This window comes from Tamandua tetradactyla, chromosome X (assembly GCF_023851605.1).
Source record: "Tamandua tetradactyla isolate mTamTet1 chromosome X, mTamTet1.pri, whole genome shotgun sequence".
Lineage (NCBI taxonomy): Eukaryota > Metazoa > Chordata > Mammalia > Pilosa > Myrmecophagidae > Tamandua > Tamandua tetradactyla.
The window spans coordinates 83575480-83598780 of NC_135353.1; the positions used below are offsets into that span (position 1 = coordinate 83575480).

Genomic DNA, 23301 nt, shown 5'->3' on the forward strand with positions numbered 1-23301 from the left:
GAAGTGCTCTAAATTAAAAAAAAAAAAAGAGTTACTATTTGTGATCAGAAAACTTTGGAGATACATACCTACTTTATATTAGGAAGCCTACTTCTTTATATTATAAATTACATGAACTTTGAATAACAAAATTTCTCTACCATGCTTAAAAATATTATAGAGGGCAGGCTGAAATGCTAATGTGAGGATAAATTGTGTTTTTCTGTTTCTTTTTCTTTAATACAAAGCAAATATACCAAGTTATAGGGTATATTTTTTCTGTTTCTTTTTCTTTAATACAAAGCAAATATACCAAGTTATAGGGCCTTTATCAAGTAAAGAAAACAAAGAATATTCAAAAAATAAAATGGAATAAATAAAATAAAGTTAATATGGATAAAAATTACAGTAAACAAAATGCTTACATCCAAATTTTTACCTAGATGTTAGTTATCTTGTAATATGAATATATATTTTTCTTCCTTTTTGGGGCATATAAGGCACTGTTATTCATTCACAATATTTTAAGACAAAGTTTCAGCCCCAATACCCACTACTTGTGTGTGTGTGTGTGTGTGTGTGTGTGTGTGTGTCTTTCCCATTACTTGTCTTTTTACATCAGGAAAATCAAACCATATTCTTTCTCAATCTTTTTACAGGTCCACAAAAATACAATTCTATATTAAAATATAAAACTTTGTTGTTGACCTAAAATTTCCAGGTTTTTTTCGTTTTCTACAACAATGATAATGAGTACCAAATTCCTGAAAATATATATTTTAGTGCTCACATATTTTAGCATACATCCAGTCAAATCTGCAGCCATGACAAATTTATTAATACCATTTGGCAACTTGGGATGGAATACATCCACTAAAAAGAAGCAATATTATGCACAGAATTACACACAAATCTAAGTGGGTTATAGAATCTATGGAATCAGATTAAAATAGATCTGTGTTCTAGAACATGAGAATGTCACTCCAACTACTTCTCCTCTTCTTGGCAATAAAGACTGAAGTACAGTCTAAACCCTAAAGGACTAAACCAGGATACACATCACAAGCTCGCCATCACAGAACTGACTCTACACTGAGGCAGCTTTCAGAGCTCTCTTATAAAACATCATCCAGAACAGTCAAATCAAAGCTGTCTGAGGCAAAAGAGTACCAACTGCTTGCTGCACCTGGGGTTGGGAGGAAACAATGTTTCCTAGGGGACTGAGAACATTTGTATTCATATAAATGGGGGAATTTTTAGGGCCACAGCCACATACTCAGTACAAGACACATGTGCAGTAAAGTCCTGGGAGTCTCTATGCTCTTTCCATGGGCTTTTCTCTAAACTTGTTGTATGTCCAAGCTCTGGAAAAGCACTCCCACATGCCAATATGCATAGTCTGGGAAAAGAGTTTTCTTCTTTTTGTTAGTTTCTGACATTCAAAGAAATCTGTGGCATAACACTAGCTGGATACAAGCTTAACGAACAGATGTCTTGGAGTCTAACTTCCAGTGATGACAGATAAAAATATCAGAATGTCCAACTTGTACAAGAGATTTCAAAACATACAGAGAAATAGGAAGTGATGGTTCATACAAAGGAAAAGACTGAAACATTAGAAACCATCAATGAGGAGAACCTGACTTTGGATATACCCGAAAAAATTTTTCTTTTAAGTAATCATACATATGCACAAACAGCTAAAGCAAAATATAGAAAAAATAGCTAAATAACACTTGGAAAATGATAGGTGAACAGAAAGAGTGTATCAATAAGGAGAAATTATGGAAAGGAACCAACAGAACTGAAGAACACAGTAACAGAAATTAAAATTCCCTAGAGGAGTTCAGTAGAAGGTTGGAACTGGCAGAAAAAAAAAGTCAGGGAATTTGAAAATAAGATAAATGAAAAAATTATTTCTGAGTAGCAGAAAGGAAAAAGAATGAGGAAAAGTGAACAGAGCCTGAGGAACCTTTGGGACACCATCAAGTATTCCAATATATGCATTGTGGAATCCTAGAAGGAAGAGAAAGAAGGAAAGCAGCTTTCAAAAGCCTCAAAATTCATTTTATTTTTAACACACTTGGAGAAATATACTTTTTAGGAGTAGAACACAACATTTACCAGCCATATGGCCCTGGATAATTCATTTTTATATGAGCCTTAGTTTTTTTTGTTGTTTTTTAACCTATAAAATAGGGGTTCTTTGAAGAATCCATTTAAATAAGAAATTCAAAAGTGCTTTGGAAACTATAAATTTTTCACTTGTAGTTGCTTTTAATTATTATTACCTTTTATTAAATGGTTTCTCTTGTGCTAGGCAGAAAATTATTCCCTTTAACTGTATTCTCATACATATTATATAACTCAATCTGAAAAGTATTACTGAATGTATTTTTTTTTTGAGAAAGTTGCCAAAAGCAAATTTCATTTTATTTCAAATTTGCGTTGTGCTATCCTTCGTAATTCATCAAATCACAGTGTATTTCAGCATGGTACCATTCTTTGTCAATTATGACCATAGATGTAGTTTAAAACAAGGAAAGAATGAAGAAGGAATAAACTGAATATAGGAAAAGTTTTGGATTTTGAAGATAATAGATAGCAAAATCCACAAAATTTATAATAGAAACACATTTTTCCTAATTCTTAAATTGGGCACTTTATAATAGGGATGGATAAAAACAATTATTCTCCTCCATACCTAAGACAAAAGCATTCCCAAGAGTTCAAACAAGAGAGCAATGTCCTTTGATTTATGATGATTTCATAAGAAAGTTTAAGCTTCATATAGTCATTTAATAATGTGAGAGTTTAGCCCTTTCTGCCAGTTAAAATAATTAAGCAATCACAGCATGACCTATATACATCTGGAAGAAGTTCTTCTAATGTTAAAAATGCTTTAAAAAGGTCCCTACTATTGTTTACATACCCAAATAATGTGTTACTAATATTTCACAAGGAATATCATTTTATTACTGTAATCACGAAATCATAGTTTCTGTACAGGAATGTATAAGTGAACATTAATCAATGCACTGATAATTCACTTCATAAAGAACAGGTAAACATACTACAGAACATATTGTAAAGAAAAAATATTGTAAAATTTTCTGGCCTTGCAGTGCACTTTTTAGTGCAAGTATTTAAGACACAATAGTGTTCAATTCAGCAAAGTACTGCAGAATGTCATGCCACAGTCCACTTAATTCAAATAGGGTGAGGACATGCAGCTTCTAATAAAATGTCAGAGCATATATACATATAAAAACCACATGTAATTCATAAAATATATAGTGGTTTATTTAGATGGTTTTAAATGATTTCATTGTGGAATTCAGCATAACTGGAACAATCATCCAAGATCTTCTTAACAGAAATAATCTTCTTGCTAGGCAATGGCTTTTGCTTCAGGTAGGAATGCTTCCCAGTATTTTATTAGCTGTTGTTGTGTTTGTACTAATGATTCTAAGTACTTGATAATAACAGTTTTAAAATCTTTTATTCGCTCTTTCTCAAATCTTCCCACTTCCTTTCGAATCGTTTTAGAAATCTGTTCAAAATCTCTTTCTCCTTGTTGCACTTTGGCCTCCCACTCTCTTATTTCATTTTTAGCTTGCTGTATTTTATCTGGTTTGTTAGCAACCATCATTTTTGCCTCAGTTTCACGTTTTTTGAGCAAAGTAATTTGAGCATCTTCCCATTTCTGCCAACACTTCATTCGATGGTCAAACACACCTTTCACTGCAGCAATAAGACGAATGTAGTCACTAAGTAGTTCTGAAAACATATAAAAATCAGCAAAAGCTTGTTCTTGATGTAACAGGTCTATCTTCTCCTCAACCTCAGCAAGCTGAGACAAAGCTCTAGATAAAGCAGTATGATCCTCAGAATTGCCTAACATGGCAGCACTCTTTGCAAAGGCAGCTGTGTTGGCTGAAAGTTCTTTTCTATGACAGACCAAGGCTTCAACACCAGCATGAAGTTTCCTAAGTTGCTGATCCAAATTCTCAAATTGCTGCTGCTTTTCTTCAAACCATGCATCCGATTCATTCATCTTGATTGTCATTTTGTTGACAGCGTCGGCAGCCTTGTTCACCATCCTCAATATTCCTGCTCCACTCAGAGCCTGTGTATTAACTGCTCTAGGCAGCTCTGAACTTTCCAAGAACTGCCTTAAATCAGGATCTTGTAGTAAAGTTGGATGTTTCACAGTTCGTTGAAGATATCTTTCAAGAGCTGCTCTTCGTTGTTCAACAAATTCAGTGGATGATGAATCTTCTTTACCCACTTTGACCTTGGTCATGCCTACTATACTCTTTTCTGGAGCTGGTGGCACAATATAACCGACATGTAAATATTTGCTTGCTAATTTGCTATGCAAACCAAGAAAGTCACTGAATCTTCTTTTAACTGAAAATTCACTCTTACTGAACATGGAAAGGGAAGTCTTTGTGGTTACCCTATATGCCATGTAAGCATTCATGCCATCACCAACTTTCTCTGGATCTGATACACCAATTTCTATATCAAAAATATCTCCATTTGCTTCTTCTTCAATCTCCTCCCTGGATCTATCGAAGATCACAGGAGCAGATATACTCTTTGATTCAATTCTGGGAGCAATGAGTGTAGTAGGGGTGACAGGGGTAACTGCAGGAGAAGGATCTGATGACAGTATAGGTTCCCTTTCTGGACTATCCAAAGAAACTTCTTCCGTGGCTTCTGCAAAAAGATCTTCTCTGTCATCATCTAGCACAACTTCTGTGGGTTTTGGACCATTGGAGTTTGTACTAATATCTTCTGCACGAAGACTAGCTGGTTCTGGAGATGATGGACTTGACTCAAGGGTGGAAACGGTGCTGGTGAACAGGTCCTCCCCGTCCTCCAGCTCCTCAAAGTCGGTGGGCTTCCCGTCCCCCAGCGGAGGAGGCTCCCGCTCGGCCGCCATCTTCGCTCGCCCACGCGACTGCGCGACCGGGCTCAGCCCGCGGGTCACGTATGAATGTATTTTTGTTGCTTTAAAATTTAGTAGAAATTAAACAATATCAACATGCAAGCATCTTTCAGCTAATGTAATAGTAATCCCCTGGATTTCAATTTACCACTTTCCTATTTGAAACAAGTAATTCTAGACAAAATATCCCCAGGTCAGCTTAAAAATGGCTATTTAATGTATAATATATCTGAATTAATAGTTTTATTTCAACTAGACCCAATTATCACTGTGATCAGGTCTTTCCAAACAATGCTTGGCCCAATCCTGGGGAGTAGTTGCGGGAGTCCTAAAAACAGGAATGCCACCAAACAACTATTACTTTTGTGTTACATAGCTTAGCCTTTTGAGATTTCAGACACAGAGAGTATTATTGCTTAACAACAACAAAAAGTTTTAAATTTAGAACATGTTTTTCCACAAGAAAATTAAAAAAATAGTTCATGAAGGATTTTTGGAATACCTAGTCTGTGGCACACACTCTTCTAGGCCCTGGCAATAAAACAATGAACAAAACAAAAGCCTTGTGCCTTCTTGTAGCTTAAATTTACTGCAACAATACATCCAGACTTTCAACTAGGGAAGCTATGAACCATCTGCACTGTAGGTCCTAGGGAAGGAGGGGAGACACTTTCAAGCAATAACTTGAATTTGTTAACTCAACATCTGCTTAAAGAAGTTGTGACATCTACCACTATCATCACCACAACAACAAAAATGACCATTGCTCCATGCTTCTGAATGCAAAAAAAAAAAAAGATTAAGGGCTTATAAATTTGAATCTCTCCCCCACTTTTCTGGACTCTATTCTATAACTTCTCCACAATCCCATTGCAGCCCCTCAGATACCTACTTGTCTTTTAGATAACTCCTCTCCCTTACTCCATTCTTATTTCACACCCCTTATCTGGTTTATAAATATGATTCTCAAATTTCGTTTGGTGAATAATAACCTCAGGAACTGTTAAAAATACAGATTCTTGGGTTCCACACAGGAATTAAAATCAGAAGATGAGGGGAATTTCTGATGCAGATATATACTAATTGAGATACTTAGACAAGTTTCAGTTTTTCAAGCTTCAGTGACCACTGCTATAATATGGATATAATATTATCTCTTCAACAAATTCATAGAATTTTTTTGAGAATATCAGAAGGTAATCTGCATTTCTAAAAAGTAATATTTTAATTAAGAATACTATAAATCTTTTTTAGCAATCTCTTTTATCAAGTTTACTGAAAAGATAGATTTCAGCCCAGTTCTGTTTATATCACGTTTTTGAATAGCTCAACTTATTCTTCCCTGTCTTCAATTTCAAAGAAGCCAATCTATAAACTATGTGTTTACTTGAAAAACAAAACAAATCAAATAATAGCGAATTTAATGTTCCTAAAAGTTACTGTAATGGTAGTAACTGAAATAAATCCCGTCTCCATTCCCACTGCCACAACTAAGTCCTTAAAATCTCAGACTCAAGAGTACTCAACATCCTAGATAATTGTGTGACCTCTGGCTTCCTTTTATTACCTCTAATCTTTCTTCTTAGAATAATTTTCCAAGCTTTTAAAATCTTGACCCTAGCCAACTTTTCGAGGATCTTCTCTAGCCCATTCTCATGCACCTACCATACAATTCAATAACACCAAATTACTCATTCTACACTGAATTTGGAAGCATTTCACATAGCTTTATTTTCTTCATAATTTTCTCTTACCTTAGAATGTCCTCCATTTCTAACTGTGCCTGAAAAAAATCCTACCCATCCTTCAGGAATCACTTCTAAAACCATCTTCTCTGGGAAACTATCTCTGATCTTTCAAGTCAGAATAAAAGACTTCCTCATCTCTGTTTCCATGGCACTTTCTGTATTTTTCACAGGCCTATATTACAAAGCTTTACAGCATTATAAATGGTTGAATATTTGTGTGCCATTCTCTTTTAACTTCCTCCTCCACCCCTCCTTATAACAAGGCATGTGCTCCTACAGCACAAGGAATATATTTTATTAATCTTTCTGTTTCAAGTAACTAGAACAGAGCCTAGCATGCAGTAGGTTCTTAATGAAAGAATGAATAGCATAATAAGATGTACTCAAGTAGCTTAGAATCTAGTGAGAGATAAAATGACTATGAAAACATATACCTACATTTTGTAAACAAACTTTGACTGTTTAAACTTTTTTCCTCACTAAAGATGTTGTGGGTTTATAGAAAAATCATGCATAAATTACAGAATACCCGTATACCACCCACCACCAACACCTTGCATTTGTGTGGAACATATGTTACAATTGATGATAGCACATTTTTATAATTGCTCTATTAAATAAAGTCATTGGTTTAACTTAAGAGTCACAGTTTGTGGAATGTACTTCAATGGATTTTTAAAAATTTTATCTGTTAACAAAATACAATCTAACATTTGCCCCTTTAATCTTATTCAGATATATATTTCTATGCTGTTAATTGTCTTCACAATGTTCTGATCCCTTTACCACCATCCATTACAAAACATTTCCATCATTCCATATGGAAACACAACATTTTAAGTCTTAACATCCCATTCCCTATCCCTATGCAGTCCATTGGCAACCTAAATAATAGATCTAACTCTGTGTTTGCTTATTCTAATTGTTTCAAATCAGTGAGATCATACATCATCTGTCTCATTCTGTCTGACTTATTTCATTCAACTTGATATCTTAAAAGTTCATCCATGTTTTAACATGAATCAGGACTTCATTTCTTTTTTAATTTTGTTCTGTTTCTTGTTGATACATATTACATATTCATGTATCATGTAATCATTCAAAGTGTGCAATCAATGGTTCACAATATCATCATATAGCTGTGAATTTATCACCACAATTGATAAAAATAATAACTGTGCTGGTTTGAAAGGATTTATGTACCCTAGAAAAGCCATGTTTTAATCCTAATCAATCTAGTGGGAGCAATAATTTCTTCTAATCCTTGTTCAGTACTATAGGTTGGAAACTTGATTGGGCTATCTCCACAGAAATGTGATTCAATCAATTGTAGGCATTGAACTTGATTAGATGGAGGCATGTCTCCACCCATTCTAGTGGGTCTTGATTAGTTTACTGGGATTCTATAAAAGAAGAGACATTTTTGGAGAGGATGCCTTTTGAGAACAATGAGAAAGCTACAGCAAAGCCTAGCAGAACCACGAGGCTGAGAGAGCCAGAGTCCACCAGCAAGTGACCTTTGGAGGTTCTGAGAGAGCAGAGAATGTCACAGAACCATGAAGCAGAGAGTTCATCAGCCAGTGGCCTTTGGAGATGAAGAAGGTAAATGCCTCTCTGGGAACTTCATGAAACAAGAGGCCTGGAGAGAAAGCCAGCAGATGCTGCCAGGCTCACCATGTGCCTTTCCAGATAAGAGAGAAACCCTGAACTTCACTGGCCTTCCTGAACCAAGATATCCTGCCCTGGATGCCTTAGATTGGACATTTCTATAGACTTGATTTAATTAAGATATTTTCTTAGCCTTAATACTGTAAACTAGCAACTTATTAAATTCCCTCTTTAAAAAGCCATTCCATTTCTGGTATATTGCATTTTGGCAGCTAACAAACTAGAACAATAACATATATACAAAAATGCAATAAATTTCAAAGCACATCACAACACTTAGTTGTAAAACAGATTTCAGAGTTTGATATGGGTTACAATTCCACAATATTAGGTTTCAACTTCTAGCTGCTCTAAGATACTGGAGACTAAAATAAATATGAAAATAATGATTCAGCAATCATACTCATTTGTTAAACCCTATCTTCTCTGTATAACTCCACCAGCACCTTCGATCTTTCTCCTACACTTTAGGGATATTTAAGCTATGCCCATTCTAACTTTTTAACGTTGGAAAGGGCTATTGATAATATGGGATAGGGGGATGGAACTAGTTGATGTTGTAGAGAGATTGGCCCCTCAGCAATTCAGTATTTATCTGGTCCTGGGACCCATCTTGAACCTTTGTAGAATCTTATATAATGCCCTAGAGATTCTTTAGATTGACAGGAATGGTTTTGGTTAGGGTTTGGCAAGTTATGATAGATAGCAATGTCTAACTGAAACTTCTCAACAGTGACCTCCAGAGTAGCCTCTTGACTCTATTTGATCCCTCTCATCCCCTGATACATTATTTGTTACACTTGTTTTCCCCCTTTCGGCCAGAGTGGCATTGTTGATCCCATGATGCCAGGGCCAGGATCAACCATGGGAGTCATCTCCAATGCCACCAGAGAGACTTTCACCCCAGATGCTATGTTCCATGTAGGGGGGAGGGTAATGATTTCACTTGCAGATTTGGGCTTAAAAAGAGAGTGAGAGGCCACATCTAAGCAACAAAAAACAGTTCTCCAAAATCAACTATTAGACATACCTAGAGGTAGGTTAAGCTTCTTGGTCATTTCTTTTTAATGCAGAGTAATAATCCATTATATGTATATACCTCATTTTATTTATCTATTCATCTATTCATGGGCACTTGGTTTGCTTCCATATTATGGAAAATATGAATAATGCTGCTATGAACATCAATAGGCAAATATCTGTTCCAGCATCTGCTTTCAGTACTTCTTGGTATGTACCTAATAGTGGGACAGCTGGACCCTACAATGATTCTATACTTAGCTTCCCGAGAAACCACCAAATTGTCTTCCACAGCAGCTACAACCACATATTACATTCCCACAAGCAACGAATGGGTGTTCTTATTTCTCCACATCCTCTCCAACACTTGTAGAATTCTGTTTTAATAATAATGCCATTCTCATGGGTGTTAATTGATATCTCATAATGGATTTGATTTATGGTTCCTTAATGTCTACTGATGTTCAGCATCTTTTCCTGTGCTTTCTAGGCATCTGTATTTCCTTTTTGGAAAAATATCTATTCATGTGTTTTGCCCATCTTTAATTGGGTTGCTGTCTTTTTACTGCTGAGATGTAGGATTTCTTTACATATTCTGGATATTAAAGCCTTATTGAATATGTGGTTTGCAAATATTTTCTCCCATTTAGTTGGGTGCACTTTCACCTTCAAGAAAAGATCCTTGAAGCACAAAAGTATTCCATTTTGAAGAGGTCCTATTCATCTATTTTCATTTCTTTGACTATGCTTTCAGTGTAAAGTTTAAGAAATGATAGTCTACCACAAGTTCTTTTTTAATTTGTAAGTGTTCTTTGGAGATATCTTCACATACCATAAAATCCATTGAAAGTATATAGTCAATGGTAAACAATATCATTACAAAGTTGTGTATTTATCACCATAATCAGTTTTAGAACATTTTCATGACTCCAGTAAATGAAATAAAAACACAAGGAAAAATCCTATACATACCATACCACTTACCCTAAACTCTTATTGACCATTAATATTGCAATTTATCCTATTTTAAGACTTAGAATAGAGGTAGGTTAACTAAACAGTGTAGTGTTGACAGAGAGCTATATATGGAACAACACAAAACATCCAGAAGTAGATCCAAATAAATATGGGCAACTGACTTTCTTTTTTACAAAATAATTTTACAATCATTATCAAAAATCAGGGAAACTGGATTACAGTTCAATAACTTCAGGTATTTCCTTTTGGCTAATCTAAAACACTTGACTCTGCAAATAAATATGTATATAATGAGCTAGTAGTCACATCCATTCATTAAATCTTAATTTCTCAGTTATACCTCCTTTCTCTCATTTGAACTTTCTCTCAATCTTCAGGGATATCTGGGTGATGACCATTTTAACTTCTTCATGCTGTAAAAAGGTATTGACCTTCTGGGGTAGAAGAATGACTTGGTTGTTCTTGGAGTGACTGATACCTTGTAGTTATTGAGCCTAGGCTCAACCTAGAAAACTTAAGTTTTGGAGAAAATAAACTTACTAAGAAAAATTTTTCTAGAGACTGTTCTAGTTTGTTAGCTGCCAGAATGTGATATACCAAAATCAGAATGGCTTTTAAAAGGGGAGAATTTATTAAATTGCAAGTCCACAGTTTTAAGGCCTGTGAAAACGCCCCCAACTAAAGCAAGGCTAAAGAAATGTCCAATCTAAAGCATCCAGGGAAAGATACCTTGGTTCAAGAAGGCCAATGACATTTAGGATTTCTCTTTCAACTGGAAAGGCAAATGGCAAACACAGTAGTGTATGCTATCTTTCTCTCCCAGCTTCTTGTTTCATGAAGCTCCCCCAGGGGTAGTTTCCTTTTTCATCTCCATATGTCTCTGGTTGTGTGGGCTCTGTACCTCTTTCCAAAATGGTCCCCTCTGAAAGGGCTCCAGTAAGCAACCCCACCTTGAATGGGTGGAGACACACCTCCATGGAAGCCATCTAATCAAAAGTTACCACCCACAATTGGGTGGGCCATAGCTCCATGGGAACAATCAAAAAGCTATTAGCCAGCAATATTGAATGAGGATTAAAGGACATGGCTTTTCCGGGGTCCACCACAGATTCAAACTGGCACATTCCACTCTTTGGACCCCAAAAAGACTTGCTCTTTTCAAATGCAAGATACATTCATCCCATAACAACATCAGAAAGACTTAGAGAATTTCAGTAACAATATAAAACAACACAAATTCAGAAACATTATAAAATCTCATCAAAATCAGTTTGCAGGCGTGGTCTATCCTAAGGCAAAATTCTCCTCTGGCTCTGAGTTCTGTGAAACTCAGAACAAGTTATCTGCTGCCAGCATACAAAGGAGGGACAGTCATAGGATACATATCCCCATTTCCATGGGGAGAAATTGGAAGGAATACAAGGGTCACTGGACCTAAGCAGTTTTGAAAACCTGCAGGGCAAAAGTCCATTAGATTTCAAAGTCCGTGAGTTATTTATCTTCAGGGCTTTAGAAAGTGGCAGTCCCACCCTTTCCAAGGGCCTACACAGTGGCCTGCCTCTCTCTGGATGCAACCTTGGGGGACATTGGGGAGATCACATTTTTCTTGGCTCCACTCTCTCCAAACATTGGGGCTGCACCTTGGATCTCTCCCATCTCCAGGGCACATGCTCAACTCCTCTATATAGGAGCAGCCAGACTCTCTTCAATCCCCAAGAAATGTATTCCACCCTCTCCAAGGCCTGAAGCTGCATGGCTCTTCCACTGCAATGAGGTGGAAGGCCCATTCTCTGCCTTTGGGGCAAACTCATCCTTTCCAGCTACTTGGGTGGGTCCACTCTCCTGGCCCGAGGTTTCTTGACTTTAGGTTTTAGCTTTCATAGCTCTGCCACTGAAGTTTTTTATCTCCACTTTGTCCCTTTTCTGAGGCCCCCAGTCCAGACTGGCAGCAGCTCCATTTATACAGGACCCACAGCACGCTTGGTAGCTTTCTATAGAAAGCAAGAATAATGTCCATCAGACAGCAGGAGTTTCCACAAATCCTTCCAGGATAACTCCATGTCCAATCCTGGTTTCTGTGAAATGGCTGACCAGTTACACATTTGGCCAAATCTTCATGTGTGGCACTATTTTCTGGATCTCCTTTCCCAGAAGACCACAATTTTCTAGAACATCAACTTCTGGTTTCTTTGTACCCAAGATTTCAGTTCTCATCTTATCTCATTCCTGTTGCATTTCATTATAAGCTGCAAAGAAAAACCAGGCTGTACTTTCCACATTTAATTTGGAAATCTCTTCTGCTAAATATCCATGTTCACGGCTTTTAAAATCTGCTTTCCAGCTAAAGCCACTAGTCAATTTTGCCAGATCAGCTGGCATTTTAAAACAAGGATAGCCTTCCTTCCAGTTTACAATAACATGTGTCTCATTTCTATCTAGAGCTACATCAGAGGTATCTTTAGATTCCACATTTCTACCACAGTCTCTTCAAAGCATTCTAGGACTTCTCTATCAAGCTCCTCACAACGCCTCCAGAATCTTCTCCTTATCCATTTAGATAGCCTTTCCAACATGTTTGGTATTTGAAAACCACAGCAGCACCCCACTTCTCCAGTACCAAAATCTGTTCTAGTTTGCTAGCTGCCAGAATGCAATTTCCAAAAACAGAATGAATTTTAAAAGGGGAATTTATTAATTTGCAAGTCCACAGTTTTATGGCCTGTGAAAATGTCCCAAGTAAAGCAAGTCTATGGAACTATACAATCTAAGGCATCCAGGGAAAGATACCTTGGTTCAATAAGGTTGAAGACATTCAGGATTTCTCTCTCAACTGGAAAAGCACATGGCAAATGTGACAATGTCTGCTAGCTTTCTCTCTTGGCTTCTTGTTTTAGGAAGCCAGGAGAGTGTTTTCATTCTTCATCTCCAAATGTCTCTGGCTGTGCAGGCTCTGTAGTTCTTTCCAAAATGATTCCTTCTTAAAGGGCTCCAATATGCAACTCCACCTTGAACCTGTATGGAAGCCATCTAATCAAAAGTTACCACCCACAATTGGGTAGTCACAGCTCCATAGGAACAATCAAAAAGCTCTCAGCCAGCAATATTGAAGGAGGATTAAAGGACATGGCTTTTCTGGGATCCACCACAGATTCAAAACAGCACAGAGACTTAGATTCAAACTAGCACAGAGACTTAGATTCAAACTAGCACAGAGACTTAGATAGAGCCCAGGGCACTCCCTGGCTTTGAAGAATACTATTGTTGGGGCATGACATATTGTGGTAGTTTGAAATATCTGACTAAAGCTTGCATAATCTCCAGAATGACCTCTTGACTGTATTTGAAATCTCTCAGCCACTGAAACTTCATTTTGTTCCTGTTCTTTTCCTGCTTTTGGTCATTCTCAATCTTATGATGCCAGCATCACACTCGTCTCTGGGAGTCTTGTCCCTAGGAGCCATGTCCCACATAAGGGGGAGGGTAGTGAATTTATTTTCTGGGTTGACTTAAAGACAGAGACCCCATCTAAGCAACAAAACAAACTCTCTGGGGGTGTTCCAGTTTGAAAGGACTTATGTACCCTAGAAAAGTCATCTTTTAATCCCAATTAATCTTGTGGGAGCAACCATTTCTTCTAATCCTTATTCAGTACAATAGATTGGAAATTTGATTAGGTTACCTCCACGGAGATGTGATGCAATCAATTGTGGTTCTTAAACTTGATTAGATGGAGCTGTGTCTCCACCCATTCTATGTGGGTCTTGATTAGTTTACTGGGATCCTATAATAGGCACATTTTGGAAAGAGTTCCTTCTGAGAATGAGGAGAGAGCTACAGAACCACGACAGAAGGATGAGAGAACCACAGAATCTACCAGTCAGTGACATTTGGAGATAAAGAAGGAAAATGCCTCCTAGGGAGCTTAATGAAGCAAAAGGCCTGCAGAGAAAGCTAGCAGACACTGCCATGTTCACTATGTGCCCTTCCAGCTAAGAGAGAAATGCTGAACATCATCAGCCTTCTTCAACCTAGGTTTCTTTCCCTGGATGCCTTAGATTGAGCATTTCTATAGACTTGTTTTAATTTGGACAATTTCACAGCCTTAAAACTGTAAACTAGCAACTTATTAAATTTCCCTTTTTAAAAGCCATTCTGTTTCTGGTATACTGCATTCCAGCAGATAGCAAACTAGAATGGTGGGGGGGGGGACAACCCTTAGGCTTAGATCTGCCATTGCAGAAATAAGTTTCATAAGGGCAAACCTTAAGATCTAAGGCTTGGCTTACTAAATTTGGAGTCCCTAATGTCTGAGAGAATCTCAGGAGTTCCAGGTGGGGTAGTTTTGGTTCCCCTTTTTCCCCAGTCCTTCAAGTGACCCTGAAAACATGCTTTTATTTTCTATCCAAAATGCTTTGGAATGTATCCAAGTCTTTCCTTAGCCTGAACAGAATAATAAGATCTAATTCCTATTCTAGGTTCCACGTAATTGAGTTCTTTAAATAAATTGACCAGGCAGGTTAAATTAGATACTACGCTATGGAAAATTTAAATTTGGGACCAAATAAACATCTCTTCCTTTGGTCTCCCAAAGCAGTAAAAGTTGTAAAATATAGACATCATCCTTTACACTGTTCTGATATACCTTAGCCCTAGCCAGGTCTATTTCATTCATATCCTTAATTGGAATCTGGTCTTTTTTTTTTTTAGCTTCTTTAACAGTTGCTGTATGGAGTAGTGTTAACTTTCAGAGTTACAGAACTCTAATTCTGAGACTCAAGCGCCCTACAGATACCCAATGCTCCCAGGAACTACCAGGTTATATGCACAGTGCACAGCATCTGTGAATTTAGACAATCTAGCAACCTTTACAATGAGCCTCATTTGAACAGTATCTATGCTTTTATTGTTGATTTCCCAATCTATGCTCAGTTTCATCCACTCATAATCTATGCTCTTGTATTCAAGTCAAAGAGTTTGCTCATTATAGTTAGTTTATATTAGGGAGACCATACATTATTTGTCCATTTTTTTCTGGCTTATTTCACTCAACATAATGTCCTCAAGGTTTGTTCTCCTAGCTCCATGCCACACAATTTCATTCCTTCCTGCAGCAGCTCATTATTCCATCATATGTCTAACCACATTTCACCCTTCTGTTTATCAATGCACCCATTGGCCACCTCCATCCATTGCAAATTGTGAATAATGTGGACATAAATACCAGTGTGCAAATGCTTATTTTTGCCTGCATTTTAGGTTTTTCCAAGTCTTTGTCTAGTAACAGGGTTGCAGGATCATGTGGCAACCATAACCTTAGCATCCTATGAAACTTCCACACTACCTTCCAGAGGAGCTGCACCATTCTACTTCCCTACAGTATAATCACATAGTTATCCCTATGGTATAATCACTTCGTTATGCATTCACCACCACAATCTATATGAGAACATTTCTATTCCTTCCACAAAGACAGAAAAAGATGAAAAAAGACAGAAGAGAAACAACTACAAGTATCCCATACCCCTCCTTATACCCCCCATCATTATTGACATTTAGCTTTGCTATACTGCCTTTGTTACAATTAATGCAAGAACACTACAATGTTCCTCCTAACCATTGGCCCTAGTTTTCATACATTGTATTTTTTCCATATACTTTCCCATTTTTAACAACTTACAATGGTGGCTTTCAATGGTTCTTCCTCAAGTAAAAATTTCTTATATTTGTACATTTAATCACTATTATCATCCACTCTAGGTTTCACTATGTTATACCTGATTATATCCTCTATCTTTCTTTCTGGTGTCATGCATGCCCCTAGCCTTCTCTTTCAACCATACTCACCCTCAGCCTTGTTCTTGTTCATTACACTTAAAATATTGTGCAGCCATCACATAGCATTGGTTTATCCATTTCTGGATCTTTACAATCAATCCTGTTGAACATCTTGTACTTCTTTAGTATCAAGTGCCCAAACTCTACCTCCTTCTGTCTCCTTATAACCTGTGCTCTCAATTTTAACTCTCAGAATTTGCTCACTATATTTGGTTCAAATTAGTGAGACCATGCAGGATGTTTCCTTTTGTTTCTGGCTTGTTTTGCTCAACATAATGTCCTCAAGGTTCATCCATGTTGTTTCATACTTCATGACTTTATTCTGTCTTACTGCTGTGTAATTTTGCATCATATGTATATAACACAGTTTATTTATCCACTTGTCCATTGATGGACATTTGGGCTGTTTCCATCTCTTGGCAATCATGAATAATGCTGCTATAAACATTGGTGTGCAAATGTCCATTTGTGCCCCAGCCTTCAGTTCCTCCAAATATATACCTAGTAATGGGATTGCTCATTTAAGAGTGTGCTGCTTAACTTACATATATTTATAAATTTTCCAGGTCTCAGTCTGTTATTGATTTCTAGCTTCTTTCCATCTTGATCAGAGAAAGTGCTTAGCATAATTTCACTCCTTCTAAATTTATTGAGACTTGTTTTGTGCTCCGACATGTGGTCCATCCTAGAGAATGATCCATGAGCACTTGTGAAGAATACATACGGCTGTTTGGTGACACAATGTTGTGTATGTCTGTTAGGTATAGTTCATTTACCGTATTATTCAAGTTCTCTGTTTCCTTATTGATCTTCCATCTAGATGTTCTATCTATTGATGAGAATGGTGTATCTTCAGCTACTATTGTAGAGACATCTATTTCTTCTTTAAGTTTTGCCAGTGCTTGTCTCATGTATATTAAGGCAATGTAGTTAGGAGCATAAACATTTATGACTGTTTATGCATAGTGGATTGCTCCTTTTATTAATGTATAGTGTCCTTCTTTGTCTCTTATCACAGCTTCGCATTTAAAGTCTGTTTTATTGGATATTTGTTTAACTAACTTAGCTCTCTGTCAGGTTACTGTTTGTGTGAAATAACTTTTCCAACCTTTTACTTTCAAACTATTTGCTTCATTGGGTCTAAGATGATTTTCTTGTAGACAACATGTAGTTAGATTATGCTTTTTTTTATCTTTTCTGCCAATTTGTGTCTTTTTATTGAGTAGTTTAATCCATTAACATTCAATGTTATTGCTGTAAAAGCAGTACTTACTTCAACCAGTTTATCCTTTGGCTTTTACATGTCATATCTTATTTTTGTTTCTCTTTTTATCTGTTTAGCTACCATTACTGATAATCTTCATTTTTGCACTCTTCTCCAAGCTTGTTTCTCCTGTCTTTTCTTTTCAGCCTGCAGAAATCCCATTAATATTTCTTGCAGTGTAGGTCTCTTGTTGACGAACTCTCACAGTTTCTGTTTATCTGTGAATATTTAAAACTCTCCCCCATTTCTGAAGGACAGTTTTGCCAGATAAAGAACTTTTGGCTGGTAGTTTTTCTCTTTCATCATCTTAATATATCACACCACTGCCTTCTCACCTTCCTGGTTTCTGATGAGAAGTCAGCACTTAGTCTTATTGAAGTTCTTTTTATATGACAAATAATTTTTCTTTTTCTGCTTTCAAGATTCTCTCAATATCTTTGGCATTTGAATTTCTGATTAGCATGTGTCTCAGTGTAGGTATGCTAGGATTTATTCTATTTGGAGTATACTGTACTTCTTGAATGTGTATAGTTATCTCCTTCATAAGAATTGGTAAACTTTTGGCCATTATTTCCTCAAATATTCTTTTTCTTTCTTTTCTCTTCTCTTCTCCTTTTGGGATACCCATGAGGCATATATTTGTGTACTTCATGCTGTCATTCACATCCCTGAGATACTGCTCAATTTTTTTCTATTCTTTTCTCAATCTGTTCTTCAGTCTTCAAGTTGTAAGATTTCAATTGTTCTGTCTTCTAGTTCACTGATTGCTTCTTCTGCCTGTTCAAATCTGCTATTGCATACCTCTAGTGTGTTCTTAATCTCTTCTAACATGCCTTTTATTTCCAGAATTTCTGATATGTTTCTTTTCATATTTTCAAATTCTTCTTTTTTCAACAAGTGTCTTGTTAATGTCCTTTCTTCTTTTTAATCACATTCGCCTTCATCTGCTTGAATTGATTTAGGAGATTTGTTTGAACATCTTTGATTAGTTCTTACAAATTTTGTGTCTCCTCTGAAGCTTTCATTTGTTCCTTTGACTGAGCATATCTTCCTGTTATTTAGTATGGCTTTTAATCTTCTGCTGATATCTATGCATCTGATCATCTTGATTAGTTTATCTTGAGTATCAGTTTTTCTCCCTTGCCTAGGGTTTTATTGTTGATTGCCTTTGTGTGAAGGCTCTTCTCTGTCACATGATTCAACTTATTCTAGACTTTTAGAATTGCCTGTGTTTAACTGATCAGATATTTTCAGCTCTTCTTCATCTAATTTTAACCCTGGATATGCAATACAATTTTTTAAATTTCATTATTTATGGAATTGTTTCATCCCCAAGAGAAAGTTTCTTTTTCCCTCTCTCTTCTCTGATAATCTTGGCCTGTTCTATTTGTCTTTGTATTATCCATATAGTTTTTCATACTCCTTTCATTGCCTCTAGCTGCCTTTGCCTGCAGAGCAAATTCTTGGGGGAGGGTCATCCTGAAAAGGACTTTCCCAAGTCAGTATTTGCCCAGTGACCCAGAAACGTACTGACCAGCTCCATAGGTCCCTGGGAAGACTGTCAGGAAAGATGCCAAAAGCCTTTTTGATCAGTCCCCAAGGTTGTGCTTTCTTGGCCTGACCAGCAGATGGCACGTTTTACAAACTGTTCTATACAGCCATAGGGAGGCACTGTGTCTTTAAACCTCCACCACCTTTACCCCTGCAGGGGCAGGGTTGAAAGAGTAGCCCAGAGCTGGGACTCAGCAATCTGAATCTGTCAATCAAAAGCCATGGCCAGTGCATGTCTTGCTCCCAATCCAACCCCATTCTTGAGGAAGAAGACTTCATTGCTCTCCATCCACAGCAGCAGCCAGGGACCACATCTCAAGGCAGCCCATCTCATGAGTGGGGGTGGACGCTGACAGCCACCATGGAGGGAGCTACTAACAGTTCTTTATGGCAGTTTCTCTGCCTCTTCATCCAGCTTTTCTGTGGATGCTGTACAGTCCTACCCTGACCTCCAGAACCCAATAATAGTTGTTTCAGACAGTTTCTGCCTGTTCACTCCCTGTTTGGAAGGAGGAGTGAGTCCTGGAGCTCCCTTTTCTATCATTTTCCCCAGAATTTCTTCTGGTTTGGTATACTTTACAAACCATTTTATACACAAGTTACCTTCAATTTATGATGCATAAAAACATAGATTTCATCTTTTTATGGAGTATGCTGCAATGAAATGGTTAAAATAATTCATGGCTTAAAAAATGGAAAGATTAATGCAAACTGATTTGAATCTTAGTATTTGAAGTTAGAGATCAAATGCTTTCTGCTGTAGAATAATATCGTCCTTGACTCAGTTGTATTTCATTGAAGTATCAGTATTAGTATAACCTTTTCAAGAAATGCAAAAATAGCAACTGGCAACACTATTTCTCCATAAACAGAGGGAGTTTAATCTACTTCTCACATAGGAGAGTAACTGAAGGAAGCATGCAAGCAATTTTTAGTGTACCAAATAAAAGAAATCTACAAGGGATTGAGCTATAATCATTTTAAATTTTTAAATAAAATCTAGAACATTTTCTTTCTCTTATTCAACATGTCATTATTTTCTGGAACTTATGGGCAAATATGATTTATTTTCCAGTAATGTTCCATAAAATGGCAACTGATTTTCCCCAAAAATATCAGTGGTATAGAATTCTTATGCTAGAATGAACATTCACCAAGGGGCATTATATAGCATGAAAAAGATAATTAAAATTATTGCGGTTTAAATGTGCAAGGATAAGGAGGCTATGATTCTCCACACCATTCCCAAATAAACAAAGACAGCAGATGTACTTTTTTAAAACATGAAACTATCAAGACCCCTTCTTTTTTCCAAACTTCTACAGAACTAAGAGTCTACATCACATGTTTGGGCAATTAGTTTAATTATTTTATTGTTTCATGTGTGCTCATTTTATTTACCCAGGAAGATTCCTTGAATGTAGGAAACAGGAACAGTTCATGTATTTCTTTGGACTTCACCATCCCTATCCTAGTACTAAGTATATTAATAAACAATACTTGTTAAATTTATTTTAGAAGTTTATGTAGAGTCAATAAAACAATTTATAGCAATAATCCACCAAAATCTCTATTTTGCATCCTACAAAGGAAGACTGGATCTCTTACAACTATTAGGGTCATTCCTTACCAGTAACTGAGCACTCACTATGTGCTACACACACACATTTTATACAAAGTGCTAAATTTTTCACTATATTACATAATTTGGGGCAATATGTCTCACTGTTAAAGTCAAACTTATTGGAAACAGATTGAATACTAAAATTTAAAAACAGCTATTTGTGTCATTAAAACATTTAATAAAATATTCTTATAATGTTTCAATCAAACTCTATTTGTTGAACAACTACTATATGCAAGGCACTTTTATGTAAGTATTAAAACACATAAGGCAGGCTCATTACTGATTTCAAGGAGATAACATAGAAAGCAACAATCAGATGAACACAGTGATACATTCTTTAACTATGTGTTTTCAACTTGGTTCCCAGTGTGGAAATCAGAAACAGCATTGAGAAACTTTGAACAGGTGCTACAAATACCTGAGTCATTAACAGTGATGAGGCCAGCACCTAGTAAGAACAGTGCCATATTGAGTATGGGCCAATATTGCCTTAGAAAGCACAAGGCAAGGAGTGAGTAATTCTTGGAAATCCAGTAATAATATAGAGGAATCAAAGTTGAATAAGAACAATGAAGAGAAAATTTAAAAATGTAAGCTTTGAAGTCATTTTGAAAAGGGTAAAAGACATGTGTTAATAGAAAGAAACAGGGAAGGCATTCTAGGAATGAAAACATCTTGATTCAGGGAAAATGAAGCAAATTAAAATATCTTTGGAAGAACATCTATGTTAGAGAGTAATGAGGAATGAAATTGGCTAACTACACAGAGTATGAAGAAACTAGGAGCTAGGATAAGGGTTTATGGTATTGTGAAAAAAGTGAAATGATGGAAATCTGAATGACAGTTCAGAAAGGAGATAAACTCAGAGATATTGAAGGGAAATCTTCAGCAGAACTTGATGGTTCAGATGTGAAAGACAAAGGAAGTGAAGTTTTTAAAATTATTATAACATTGAAAGCCTTGGGGGTTAATTAGTACCAATAAGAAATTTTTTAAAGTGGAAAGAATAAACATTTCATAATGGGAAGATGATAAAGTTAACTTTTAAGATGTTTCAATGATGAACAGACAGCAATTGTCCATTGATTACAAATCTAAATATACTCAAAGGTACTTCTAGTTAATTATTTCTTAGTTTTTCTGGTAAATAGTTAACCAATAAATGTTCCACCAAGTGCTCAGTCATGTGCTGGTGCTCTGGGAGACGACGGCACTTAAGGCATGTATTAGTCTTCTATTGCTCCTGCAATAAATTACCACAAAATCTGTGGCTTAAAACAATACAAATTTATTCCCTGATGGTTCTAGATGTCAGAAGTTTAAAATCAAGGTGTCAGCAAGGCTGGTTTCTTCAGAAGAGAAACTCTTTCCATGCTTTTTTTTTTATTTTAAAGACCACTGCATCTTTGGCTGAAGACCCCTTCCTCCCATCATTCCAATCTCTTGCTTCTGTTGTCACATCTCCTTCTACTGACTCTGACCCTAAAGGCTCCCTCTTATATGGATGCCTGAAATATATTGGGTCCACCTGGATAATCCAGGATAATCTCTCCATTTCAAAGTCCTTAACTTAATCACATCAGCAAAGTTTATTTTGCCAAGTAAGGGAACATACTCATAAATTCTGGGAATTAGGCAGTGTACATCATTGGGAAGCCATTATTCTGCCTACCACAAGGCACATCATATTGAAAAGATAGAGATCAATGCCAAAACTTTATATGATATGTGGCATAGCCACAGATAAACACCGTTTCATGGGCACCATCAAAAAGCTCCTTACCCATAACCAGACCCAAAATTGGAAGTAGAGGGCAACACCACACTTCCCAACTACTGATTTACTCTGAGTTTCTATCACTATCTCCCCTTAGTTCTTTATTTAGAGCAATTATACTGGGGACCTGAGAAAAGAGAATACTCTGAAAGATTCACACCAATTACATCATCAGCAGAAACTGGCTGGTCTGGAACTGCTATTTGGTGTCCCTTTCATTTTATCAGTTGTAAAGATAAAAATACCTAAAATTTTATAAGGTCACTTTCTTTGGGGTTAAACAGGCCATCTAATCCACAAAATAATCTTCTTCCTTTCTGACATAGCATTTCTTTTATATAATCCCTGAAAGATAGCCCAATATTTATCTGCAAACCATGATTCAAGCATATGATAGTAAATCAAATCTAGGGGACCATTATCATTTATTTTATGCCATCTTTATCTTTCCTCTAACCCTGTCACTACCCTTTTGACATTCCATGTTCAAGAGGTTTTTCCATTCTCATAAAAGAATTTCAGGCTAGATACTTCTGGTATACTCTCAGTTTCAAGTTGGAAGAAAAGTTTTGTAAAAGTGTTTTGAAAAATACAAAGTCAGATATCAAGCTACCTAACTAGTGATTATTGAATAGGAATTATATAAGAACTAAAATACCTTGTAGTTTCTCCCTTATATTATAAGATTTGAAGGTAGAGACCACATCTAAAACTTTTTCTGTTCACTTCTTTGGTGTTTTGTGCTATGCCAGAAATTTAGGAGAAATTTTCCTCTGATGGCATCATTTATAATCTAGTAGCTGGCACCTCTGGCCATGTTTTTACATTCTCCAGTCAAGCATGTCATTCTGCTTATAAAATACCTCTCATTACATTTTATTGTTATTCCACATAACT

General features: G+C 36.5%; 2 protein-coding genes across 4 annotated transcripts in view; both read right to left on the reverse strand.

The window, feature by feature from the left end:
* Positions 1-23301, reverse strand: part of DACH2 (dachshund family transcription factor 2) — a 782542-nt gene that overhangs the window by 704319 nt on the left and 54922 nt on the right. The window lies entirely within an intron of this gene.
* Positions 3261-4980, reverse strand: LOC143670442 (sorting nexin-2). The gene has a single exon (XM_077145236.1). It carries the CDS (start codon positions 4928-4930, stop codon positions 3371-3373), a length of 1560 nt encoding a protein of 519 aa, XP_077001351.1. The 5' UTR covers positions 4931-4980; the 3' UTR covers positions 3261-3370.

Excerpts from the sequence above, each read along its gene's own strand:
- LOC143670442 (XM_077145236.1), bottom strand. The coding sequence starts at position 4,930 with ATGGCGGCCGAGCGGGAGCCTCCTCCGCTGGGGGACGGGAAGCCCACC.